Genomic DNA, 13133 nt, shown 5'->3' on the forward strand with positions numbered 1-13133 from the left:
GAGACGATTGGTTAAACTGTCCCCAGGACAACCAGGGGCTTCCCTGAGTTCTGTCACGTGGCCGACGTATCACGTGACACGCACAGCTCCATGTCTGTCTTGTATGGAACATACTATTCTCGTCAGGGGAGGGCGTTATATCGTCCCACGTTCATAGTTTATTACTATATTTACATATTTAACTTCACAATCACCATTATGTGTTTACAATTACTTTAGCATAGTTATAGTTTGGAGAAGAAGTGTTTAAAATGATCGTGCGGTTAATAATTTAGCAGCTTTGTATAGAACACCCCTTTTTGAAGTTGGACTGTTCTGACTGTACTGTAGTCCTGTGCCTGTGTATGGGATTTACTATCCGGGGCGGAGTTGCACATTCAGGTCTCCTGCCACCGCTGTTTATTTACCTTCGAGTAACAGGAGCCGGCGACAATGAGTGGTGAGTAGCAGTGGGAACATTGTTGTCTCAGCTGCACACATTCCTGTTCTCTGTATTGGTCCAGGCACTGGTGGAACTATATGACTCTATTGCGGACAGTTGGTGTCAGGTAGTAAACTGATCAAGCTGGCAGTCCACAGTATGCAGTTGCTGTCATGGCTTTTTAGTTTGCTTCCTGTGTTCATTGCACCTGGAGTCAGCATCCTCCAGTTAGTGCATAGAGGGAAATTTAAATTTCATAAGGAAATCTTTTCTTTAAATACTGACCCTCCAGGCACCGAATGCTGATCTCAATCTGCTACCCCATTCTTTGGATTCTAAGTGACTGATCAGTATTGTCTATTCCACTTTATAGAAAATCCTCTGCTCCCAAATTATGTTTAGTTACCTACCTAATAATGTTTAAAAGTACTCTTCTCATGAATTAATAGATTCAGCTCAGGGAAAGTAGGGGGAAGGTGGGAAGTGTAGGAGCAAAGTAATTTATACTATGTAGAAGTGATCATGTTGGGTCAGGGATAAAATTGTCACGTCAGACATTGAAACGGACATAAATGAATGCTGTAGGGTGGTTATAAAGTGCTCCTGATGCACACAACAAAAGGCCTTGGTTTTGCAGGTGTGCATCTGAATGGTCTGCCCGACACTCTTCAAGGTGCATCATGCCTATTCTACTCTCAGTAGACACCTCTGCCACCAATAAGTGCTCCTAGGTATGCCGAGAGGTGGAAAATTCTGAAGACCCACATTGTGAATAAGTATAAACCTCAAAGTCCAACCTCCTACCACTTAAGTACTACCCTTTTAATAAAATAAACATTTCAGTTTTTCTCCTAAAATTCTGGATGGTTTAGCCTCATTACGGCTTGCATTAACTATGAGAGTGAGATCATATGGGTACTGTGTTTATTAATTGTGGAAATTGTGAGTGTGAAACTTTTTGTTACATTTCTCAGAGTGCACCAAGAAATGCATTTATCCATCAAAGTGCAACATTGTGGCACAAAGCAGATGTTACTAAAAGAACATTAGGAGACTTGAAGACTACAAGCTCTGAATTGATGCAATGTTCTTCTGCTGTGTGGAAATGTGTTTCTGTACAGCTCCGCAATCAAGGCGCATTAGTGTGCCTACTTTGTTCTTAATTAGCAATGCCTTCTCTATCCCCTCCCCTGGCTTGATTAAACTGCTGCATCTCCACAGACAATTCGCTCTTGGTTTGCAAACTACCTTTGGTGCATGGATGCATTGCAATTATTTTAGATGCGGATTTCATGTCTGCAAATGATATTATGCATTTGGGCTGCGAATGTGTGTTTTGGAGCTTAAATAGGTAAATTTATCAAGCTGCAGGTTTGAAAAACTGGAGATGTTGCCTAAAGCAACCAATCAGATTTTAGCTGTCATTAATTTAGTACATTCTACAAAATGACAAATAGAATTGGTTGCTATAGGCAACATCTTCCTTTCTCAAAACCCGCAGCTTGATACATTTACCCCGTTTTTTTCCCTATACTTATAATAAAACTCACTTTGCACCTTCCCCCCTGCAAGAAGTGTATTTTAAGGTGCACATCAATAACCAAATAAAAAGCTTCAAGCATATAAAAGTGACATATCTAATAAAGGCAGTTTTGATGGTCCTTCATACAAATTTTGAATTTAAGCCATAAATCAAATTAAACTGAGAATTACTTTAGGGGGATAAAGAAAATGATGAAATAAAACTAATGATCCTAAAGTGGTAGTTGGACTTGATTTGCCATTTTCTACTTCTATTCCCACCTTCTGCATTTTCATCCTACTCACAAAACCAGGCACAGATTGATTTTACATTGGTGTTTCCAATAACCATGTGAGCACACACCTTAAAATGTGCTTGGACCAGTAGGCACACCTGTGCCCGTTAAGTAGCATAGCGTATCCACAGATTTTATAGTTCGTAAATTATCCTTATTGTCTTAAATTTACTGATCATAATGATGGTTATTTACTGTTTGTTTAAAGGTGTAGATCAGCACTAGTGACCAATCGTTTATTATTTATCTAGTGCAAGTTGGACGATGATAGGAAATATCTAATTGGTTGTTGTGGTATCACATGGTTGCTTTTTTGCCCGGCTTCTTCCTCGAGTGCTTTTTTTTTACGTTTAGTTTATTTGTTGCAGATGCCATCCTATTGTCCTTTAAAAATCAGTGGATTTGTGACAGTGTTATATAGGACAGATTTCCTGCACAGACAGCAGGTAAAAATCCGAAAGCAGCATTTACTGTCACACAATTGCTTATATACTAAAGTGCATTGACAAATTATTTAGTACCCAACTCTTTTTCACACTTAAAAAATCTTACAGACTGGAATTTTTATTTTTTAGAATGTGCTAAGTATTTGTGAGTCACAATGAAGTTCACATCGCTCCCAAGAAATTGATACTTCAGTGTTTTTTTTTATTTGTGTTCATTCCTCTTAGTCAAAACTCATATCTGACAGGTATTACAGGCAGTAGTATTTTTATAGTCTTGAACCGTTTTTCTGCTGCGTGAAATGCTCTCATGTGGCACCACTTATAATCAGGGGTGAAACACTCCACGGAACCATGTTGGGTCCCATAAAAAAAAAAATTCAGGTGACATGGTAATGCTGGTCTGTTCTCTCAAGACCTCCACTCTGTTTTCGGACTAGCCCATGCTCAGTGAAGCCCCATTTCCAAGGTTTAAAATTATAGCTATATATTTTATTTTTACTTTACGTAGTCAAATTAGTTGCATAGGGAATCCTAGAAGATTCACCTATAATCTAGGAAGGTGGGTTAGTCAGATCTGTTAGTAGTTTGTCCCAAGTTACACTGACAATCTCTGCAATAGTCTTGTGTCTTCCAAAGTGCACAGTACCTGCAATCTCCAGCTATCCAGAGCTAAGAACTAGTGCAGTACCTGCAAATTATGGAGCCAAAAGCTAGCACAGTGCTGTAATCATCAACAGCCAGAGCCAAGAACTAGCAGAGTGTATTCACCAACTGCCTGGAGCCAGAAACTAGTGCTGTACCTCCAATTACCAACTGCCCAGAGCCATGCACTAGCACTTTACCTCCAAATACCAACAGTCTGAAGCCAAAAAGTAACACAGTGCCCTTGATCATCAACTGCCTGTAGCAAAGAGCTAGCAGAGTACCTGTAATTACCAACTGCCTGGAGCAAAGAGCTAGCAGAGTACCTGTAATTACCAACTGCCTGGAGCAAGGAGCTAGCAGAGTACCTGTAATTACCAACTGCCTGGAGCAAAGAGCTAGCAGAGTACCTGTAATTACCAGGAATAAGCACTCTACTTGTATAAACCAACTGCCTGCGGAAGAATTAGCAGAGTGGCTGTATCTATGAACATGCATTCCCAACAGCTGCAACTGTTAATCCACTATCTTATGTAGGAAGTACTCCACACTGCTTAGATTTTAAGCTTGTTTGGGTATATTCATGTTTACCTTTTGTTTCATGTCATTGTTATTTATTTGTATCACGATCTCCTCAATGTAAAGTGCTGAGTATTATGTTGGTGCTTTATAAATAAAAGTTAATAATAATAATTAATATTGCACAGGACATGTGCTGGATAGTTTTTACTGTTCATTGAGTTGCATGGAATAAGAAGAAATGTGTAAGAAAATGTCAGCTCTTCTTTATTATTATTGCCTATCAAGACATATATATTGTGACTTTATTACTTTTTTGAGCTGGTAAAGTATTCCGGCATCCATTAAGCCAAAGTGGGAGGTATGTTATTATTTTAGTGATTAGTTAATATAAGCTGTCAGACAGGTAGATATACACAGATCTATCTGTGTGACCTGAGTTTGATTGGGAGGACCTATATCAAAACAGGCATGGAACAGTTAGATACTAAATTAGTGCAGACAGACTATGTTTTCCAAATGCATTTTTTGCTAATCCTGTTTGTTGTTCTATCGGATCTTATACAGGTAGCATTTTAGATAAGGTCTAAAACAATATAATTGGTTTTCCCGTAAGGAGTCTCAATTTTTGTACTGCTTTCCTGCGATCACATAGCGGTATATCTTCTTTGCTTGTTCACATTGTTTTATGACTAATCGGACAGTTACATTTTAACAGTAGTGACACCTTGCTCATGAAATGTATATACTGTTGCATTGTACTATGGACCTTTCTGTCCTTCCCATTCTTCTTCCTATTTATTCAGATTACATTTGTTTGTGTTGACATTACTGCCGTGTACTGTGTTTCAATTTTCTTTAGAATATAATTGTTTTGGTTCCAGCTTCCCCACTGTCACTGGAAACTGTACTATGTGAACTCTGTCAAAATCTGTAACCATAAGAGTTTATGCCTAGGACCAGTGTAGCAATAGGGGTTGCAGCAGGGCCCCTAATGTTTATTCAGGCCCAGAAGTGTATTGGATCTTACTGAACCTCTGCACTACCCGAGCTTTCATCCCAAAGACTAGGATCTACTACTTGAATGTAGACACTGTGTGGTCTGGTGCTCAGCAGGTATAAAGGAATGGCAAACAGCAACATCACATGGAAAGACTGCAAGATGACATCACTTTGCAGCAGCTCCATGAGATTTCACTATCTGGATGTTCGGTAAATGAGACAAAAGGATGGAGGCCAGACCACAGAAAGAGCAGATGTAGACCAAAGTACACCCACAACTCTGAGAACAGCAGCCAGCAATGTAGAAACGTGGCAGCTGTGATGTATGTGTTTTATGTAGGAGCCAGGGTCGGAAAATAATTTTCTTTGGGGCCCAGGGGCCTATAAACTTGCAACTGGTGCAGAGACTGCTGTTGCTGCCATCGCTGGAGAGTGCTTGTAAAGGGAGTACGGGTACTTCTTATAATTAAAATAATGTAGTCCAGAAAGGATGTGGGATAAAAATAATAGTCAGAGAAGCCCTTTAAACAAATGTGTTGGTAGGCTAAGGAACCTGAAGCACACACAACATCATTACAGTGGCGGATCCAGGGGGGGCGATCCCCCCCCCCCCCCCCCCCCCCTAGCAGGGGCTTGCTGCCGGCGGCTGCACACTATGTGCAGATCCGTTCAGCAGAGAGAGTTAGGGAGAGAGTCCTGCCCAACTGCTCTGATTGACACAATCAGAGCAGTTGGGCAGGACTCTCTCCCTAACTCTCTCTTCTGAACGGATCTGCACATAGTGTGCAGCCGTCAGCAGCCTTAGGTGTCAAAAAGGGGGCGGGGCTAAATCGCCCCCCCCCCCCCCCCCATCCCCCCCCTAAATCGCCCTCGGTACAATTAACTTCTGGATCCGCCCCTGCATCATTAGCACTTCTCATATAATTGTTTTTCTTCAAAATGAGAGGAAGCAAGAATATGCGAATATACGTAGAATATGCAAAATACAAATGTGCGAGTGAAACAAATGACCATATCAAGTGATTATTCTGGTGATCTATTGAGTGCAGAAACTTTTGGCCATGTAGTCAGTGGTGCTTTTACCCATATTACCTGCTGGTACTGACTAGGTTTTACCAAGTAATGTAAATCATGACATTATTATGGAATGGATTATAGATTGATTATCAGTAACTTGTAGGCACATAGCCTTCCTATGTAAGGTAATTATTAGTGATTATCAGTAACTTGTAGGCACATAGCCTTCCTATGTAAGGTAATTATTAGTGATTATCAGTAACTTGTAGGCACATAGCCTTCCTATGTAAGGTAATTATTAGTGATTATCAGTAACTTGTAGGCATATAGCCTTCCTATGTAAGGTAATTATTAGTGATTATCAGTAACTTGTAGGCATATAGCCTTCCTATGTAAGGTAATTATTAGTGTATAATGTTTCTGCTGCTGCCATCTGTATTTATAGGAAACCAAACATATTGTTATGATAACAAGCTGTAGACTCCATATCCTGCTTCCTATCTGCTCCTGTGTTTGCAGTGGTGTCATTTTTCCTTATTTCCAGTGAAAGTTAAAAAAACAGGAGCTGGTGCAGCATAAACTATTTTGAGATATAATGCTGTATCCAGCTCCAGTAAACATAATTAACAAGAAATATAACTGACAAGCATGCTCCAAATGAGACGACAAAGTGTATACAAGGAGAAAGTGTTTGTCTGATATGGAGATAATTAATAATAAAATAGATATGTATATTTGGGGTCCATACCTGCAATCTGATGGTAAACTGTTGAAGCCATATCTATTTTGACACATAATTAAAAGTCACGATATTTAGCAACTAAGCATCATTGTTGTTATAGAACTTTGCACATACTATATTCACCTCCTGGGTTCCTTTTCTCTGTTAAATTTCTGCCCTTGCAATGAGAACAGAGGAATTTTGTGCCTGCTGCAGTATAATACATTTTTATTATTGCATGTTTTAATGCAAGCCTCATCTTTTGCAAGGGTTCAGTGTAGATGTTGCTCCTGGAGGGAATAGCTTAATGCTACCTGGAGGAACATTAAGGGGGATCATTGGCAAAAGCACATTGTTATGGACTTCAGAGAGTATCGAAAATTCTTGTGCTTTGGGGAAAAACTAAATTAAAACTTTTATATTGATATTGCTGGCAGCTCAGCCAGTTGGTGAAACAACTTGGTAGAAGATGCCCGGCAGTCGTCCCTAAGAAGGTGAGGTTCTGTCACATACCGCAGCACCCAACAGTATATTTTGAAGTTCCAGCGGCAGGTGCACTCGCCTTTTGCTTCGGCACATGCTTACGCCTGTCATATATTCCTTTAACACTTTCCAACATGCAACCAGATATCATGCTCATGTTGACTGATGTCAGTCAAACGCATAATGCCATACTTGCCAACTCTCCCGGAATGTCCGGGAGACTCCCGCATTTCGCGTGAGTCTCACGGACTCCCGGGAGAGTGTGGCAATCTCTGGGCAGAATTAGGTCATTGCGGTGTCCAAAATGACGCGTATTTTGGAGCCCCGTCCCCCATCACGCCCAGCTGCCCCGGCAGGCTCCCGGAAGCCAACTTTAGAAAGTTAGAATTGCGTATAATGTCTCATCATACTCAATTCTAGCCTCATTTGGATCTTTTGCCTGAATGTCTATAAGGTGTGCTCATTCTCAGTGTGGCTTAAGTAACCGAGCTGATGAAGAGTGTGTTGCCCTTTTTTAATGCCATTTGCTTGTTTACTGTGACTGCGTCAATCAGTCTGTACGTATTAACAGTGTTACCAGAGGAATAAGGCGTAGCATCTGGACTGACTCTGACATACAACATAAACAATTACAGTTTATTTACAAATCCATTACATCCATTTTGGCTGTTGGGACAACCCAGTTATGTTTACTAGCTGTCCTGTACTTTTAAATCCTGCCCTTGGAACCGTTAAGGTATCTTACAGAAGCAAAGTAAAATTATAACGTAGTTACTTGGTTTGTAGAAGTAGATAAAGTGAACTTGTAGAACTTTATATTTAGATTTGCTTGTGGGAAGTGGGTAGTGTAAGGTAAAGTAGGGAGAATTTTGTTGTTGGTCAGTTGATTGGGAATTTTGGCTGTGGTTTTTGAGGTAGTCAAGTGTTAATATTCAATAATCCCTATCTGTGGTGATTAAGCAGAGCTATGCAAGGTTCATTATCCCTTCCTTTTAAAGCTTTCACACATCTTTAGCTTTTGAGTTCAGAAATGTGCTATTAGCTGGTTGAACAGCCTCTGCATTTCACAGACAAAATTCAACCCGTTTTAGCATACATAGATTTTAGAGCTTATGTTTTGCTAGCACAGAATGGAGGCTAGCATTTTTTGGGCTAAACCATCATTCACAAAAAATGCAGCCTATGGATTTACTAAGAACAAATATCATTAGTTACCATTTAATGTTTATTATTAGGTGTTAAGCAGTTCCTGGAACATTGCAGTCCTGCTCAAAGCCAAACAGTATTGTAAGTAAAATTCTGCTAATCCAGAACATTGTATTGTAGTAACAAAATAAATTATGACATATATTAGGGCGGTGGGGTGAAAAATGACTAGTTTAGAGCATGTTCACTCAGCACCTCTTATCTCTCAAATACAATTCTAGAATATTGAAGTGAACATAGAGCATAATTGCCAACCTTATGTTGGCCGGGTCCGGGAGATCCTGGAGCGCACGAGGTGTGTATAGGCGGAGGGGGAGGGACTTCGCGATTCACATAATTTTGGCTCCGTCCCTGGTGACGTATTGCCTATTTTGGGTATTTTTTACAGTGGTACGGTAGTAAAAAGACCCCAAACAAGAATTACATCACTAGGGGGCGGGGCCAAAATGACGCAAATCGTGAAGACCCGCCCCCTCCGCACGTACATGCCGGCTCTAATTTAGTGAACTGTGCAGATGCGGGAGAATCGCTGCCTAACCGATATTCGGGAGTCTCCCGGACATTTCGGGAGAGTTGGCATGTATGTCATAGAGGAATTAGAGTCGTAAGGATTAACCTATAATATAACTGGGGGGAATAAGGCCTAATCATAACTGCAGTGTAAATATGATATATTAAATGAATCCATTGATAAATTGAGCTACTAAGGTGTAAAATGTGAAGCCAGAGAGTCTGTTGTGTGTTTATTCGGTGACTCTGCACATCCCGGTGTTAGAAGATAGCAGCGACAGCTTCAAAGACCTCATGGAATGAGAACTACCCAAAATTCGGGAGTTTCTTGGACATTTTAGGAGACAAGGCAAGTATGGTTTAATGTGTATTGATGTACAGTAAGGTAATACCACTATTCCTACAAAAAAAACCTGAATAGTTAAATAACAACCTGATGAAAATATACACTTCACAGCGACAGCGTTTATTTCCAAAGAGTCTGATATGCGACGTCTGGTAATTCCAAAGATGATGCATGCTGGCGCTGGATTGTGACGTCACCGAAGACATTTAAAGAGGTATGTTAATCATACGGTTAGGATGCACCAAACGTCCGTTATTTACATGTGTTCACAATCCAGCGCTGGCGTGCAGCATCTTTGGAATTATCAGGCGTCGCATACCAGACTCTTCAGGAATCAACGCCGTCACTGTGAAGGTAAGTGTATATTTTCAACAGGTCATTCTTTAATTATTCGTTGTTTTTTTTTTGTAGGAATAGTGGTTGTCAGTATCCCATACATCAGGATACCGTACCCCACCCGTTTGTGTAGGTTTCCTACCACCGTGAATAAACATACTAGTAGGTCAATGTTAGTGTTTTTGTGTTAATTTAGACTTTAATATCCAGCAATTGATGTAAATGATTATGAAGATTATCTTGAAACCTCTCTATAATATGATGTCGCTATTTAAATATAGTTAAACAAGTTAATCCGTGCATGATACTCATGCATTCTAGTCAAATCAAGCTACTTAAGGTGTTAAAAAGGTTCTTGTCATGCATTTGGGCCTAGCCCAGGCCTCCTCAGGGGAAGAGTGTTACTTCCCGACGCAAGCGCCCTTTTTTAACGTGGTTTTGTCCACATGTCACCACCTCATCATTTTTCTCCATCACCTCATCCTTCATCTTCATCGCCACATCCTTCATCAAGCTACTTAAGGTGTTAAAAACTCCCCACTGTCACCCCCGGCAACCACAAACCACTCCCAACTGTCACTTCTCCGTCAAGAAATATATAGGTCAGTGTATAACTCTGCCCAGCAGGTGGCGCTGCAGCTTGTTTTTTTTTTTTTCACACACGCCACTAGGCATTTATATAGTAGATTATTTATAGTAGGGATATGCAAATTGTATGGTGCAGGGCAGAAAATATTTTATTCTATATAATGTGCACAACAGGAAGCCAAATAAATTTGTTCAAATACACCAAATTTTCTTCAGAGTTGTAAAATAGGTGAAGTTCTGCCTAACACACTGCAGAACATCCCATAGAGACCGCAGTACATCACCAAAGCACACACCACTGTGTCTCACTACCTTCTTACACATTTACTATAACCTGAAAAGAAGTGTGACCCTTTTAAAAACATCATATGATGGTGTAGAATAGACAACTTTACAAACTGCATCATACCAGCCAACACTCCAGACTATTACATGAGGATGTATTAGGCCAGGGGTAGGCAACCTGCGGCTCTCCAGGTGTTGTGAAACTACAAATCCCAGCATGCCTTGTCACCTGTCTGCTGATTATCTACTGGCAAAGCATGATGGGACTTGTAGTTTCACAACACCTGGAGAGCTGCAGGTTGCCTACCCTGTATTAAGCTGGGTACACACTACAGAAATTTCGACCAACTTTTTATGCCGAGCGATTTTACATGCAACCGATGGTCCGATCGCTCGGTCCATGGACTGCATACACACTAGCCTTGTTTAGGACCATAAAGGGAAGAGCGGACGTCCCTTTAGCGACTTTTTACAGCCATGTTGTCGTGAGCAATGACTAATTTCATACTCACTGTTGTGGATCGGTCAGAAGTTTATACACACTACACAGCGGAAACGAGATTGGAACGAAAATATTAAACGGTACCACCAACCGAATGAGGCGACAATCGTCCATTTGGGCACACTTTCGACCACCGTGCCACTGCACACACTGACCCGACTTTTGAACGAGCGGTTGTATGTCGGCTATTTGAGCCAATTATTGGACGAAAACAGTGTAGTGTGTACCCAGCTTTAGGCAGTACTCCTGATCCACCCAAAACAGGCCTGATCTACTTAAACCATATCTAATACACCCAAATCACCCATTTAATTTGTGGCTGTGGCACATTTTGGCTGTAGTCACAACCCTTTTAACTGCAAAAAATTGAGACTGTATCATGGAAATCAGGACTGTTGCCAGCTACTTTGCATGTATATCCACACTCTGCTGCCTAAAGAAAGGTAAATAAATATAACCTCTTATTGTATAGCATTTAAATGGTTAATGTGATGACCTCAGCAACTGTAAAGTAGAGACTGCAATTTCCGACTATACAATACACGAATAAAAAATACATCATTACTGGTCAAAAAAAGTAAAACATATTTATTTATATATTTACGTTTTGCTACATTTTTTAATAACATTTTTGACTAGTAGCTCTGTCATTTTCTTTTTTACTCTCTGCTGGCTATTTTAGTAAATATTTGTCTGCCTTCATCCTGCTCACTCTGTTTCTCTCTTAGGCTGGGTACACACAGTGTTTTCACCTGATTATCGGGCCAGTCACACGTTAAACGACCGTACGGCCCGACATCGCATTAGTGTGTACGCTCCTACAATGAGTGATTATCGCTCCAAAGCACATCGTATCATTTGATTTGATTTTTAAACCAGACTAAGTTTTGTTCACCTATGGAACAATGTCGTTCCAATTCTGCAGTGTGTATAAACACACGACCAGCAGTGTCCATAGATCTCTATGGAGTGTTCAGAGTCCCCATCTTTTATTACCGATGAAAAGCACAGATCTGATGGTAAAACATCAATAGTTTGTACACAGGAATCTGTATGGTGATCAAGACTTTCAGTCTTAGGTAAAAGCGTTAACTATCAGGATAAATTTTCTGAAGTGTATACCCAGCCTTAGTCAAGTGGACCAGTTTAACTAATACTAAGGGGTATATTTACTAAACTGCGGGTTTGAAATAGTAGAGATGTTGTAGATTGCAACCAATCATATTCTACCTGTCATTTTGTAGAATATACTAAATAAATGATAACTAGAATCTGATTGGTTGTTATAGGCAACATCCCCACTTTTTCAAACCCGCACTTTAGTAAATCTAGCCCCAAGTCTTCATTCTTAAAACCGCATTTCTTAATTACATTATATTCATCCCAAGTTGCACATTTAAATAAAATGAATTAAGGTTCACTGAAGCAATACTACATTTATTACTGTATTATTACTACAATAGGGAAAACATATTAACTACAATGGTTAGCACAGCACGTACTTTGATAATGACTAGTATGTAATACACAGACTAGTGTGTGAACGTCATAGACCAGAGATGGGAAACAGGCGGACATCTGAGCCTTCAGCTGCGGATAGCAGCTCCTTCCTGCTTTATGTCAGATTTGATTTATATAGCTTGCAACACTTGTTTAAAATGCCTGCTGATATGTTATTACAGATAGGTGTCTCTTTCTTTGATTAGATTTATTATTTTAGCTTTTTACTGACATTAAGGAAATGAAGGTTAGAGGGCCATACCAAATCAGGGGCGCACAAGGGGAAGTTTCTGGGTCTCCAGAAACCCCTCCCCTCCGCTAACGAAGTGCCCCACATAGCGGCACTGTACTATATAGCAGACACGGCGCTGTCAAAGAAGCGTCCGCGGCGGTGCTGTCTTTGACAGCACCGCGGCTGCTGTATAGTACAGTGCTGCTGAAACGGAGCTTCATGCGCAGCAGCTCTCTCGTTTTTTTTGGGTTTTTTTGGGTGGGGGGGTAAAATCATGCGTGCGCCCCTGCAAATGACCCCAGAAATGTATCGATGGCCTATCACTGGTATAGACTCTATCTGCTCTAATAATGGTTATCTTTTTGCTTTAATGTTAGTGTTATCGTGTTTAAATTGAGTTGAACTTTATCCCACTTGCTCTTTTTGATGAAAATCATTGAATATGAAGCCTCAGGGAAGAGAGTTGGTGACTCCAAATCTTCCGCACTGTCAGCATTATTTGCGACTGTGCATGGAGTGGCCACTGAAACAGAAAATAATCATTTTTTAGCCTGTACTTT

General features: G+C 40.4%; 1 protein-coding gene across 2 annotated transcripts in view; it reads left to right on the forward strand.

Moving 5' to 3' along the window:
* Positions 1-310: 310 nt before the first annotated feature.
* The window catches only part of SNX29 (sorting nexin 29), a 465348-nt gene continuing 452525 nt past the window's right edge, over positions 311-13133 (forward strand). For both annotated transcript variants that reach the window (XM_075179779.1, XM_075179780.1), the window contains exon 1: positions 311-439. In XM_075179779.1, coding sequence (XP_075035880.1) covers positions 433-439 — 7 coding nt within the window. In that variant the 5' untranslated portion in view covers positions 311-432. The remainder of the gene's footprint in view (positions 440-13133) is intronic.

This window comes from Mixophyes fleayi, chromosome 7 (genome assembly GCF_038048845.1).
Source record: "Mixophyes fleayi isolate aMixFle1 chromosome 7, aMixFle1.hap1, whole genome shotgun sequence".
NCBI classification, from domain to species: Eukaryota; Metazoa; Chordata; class Amphibia; order Anura; family Limnodynastidae; genus Mixophyes; species Mixophyes fleayi.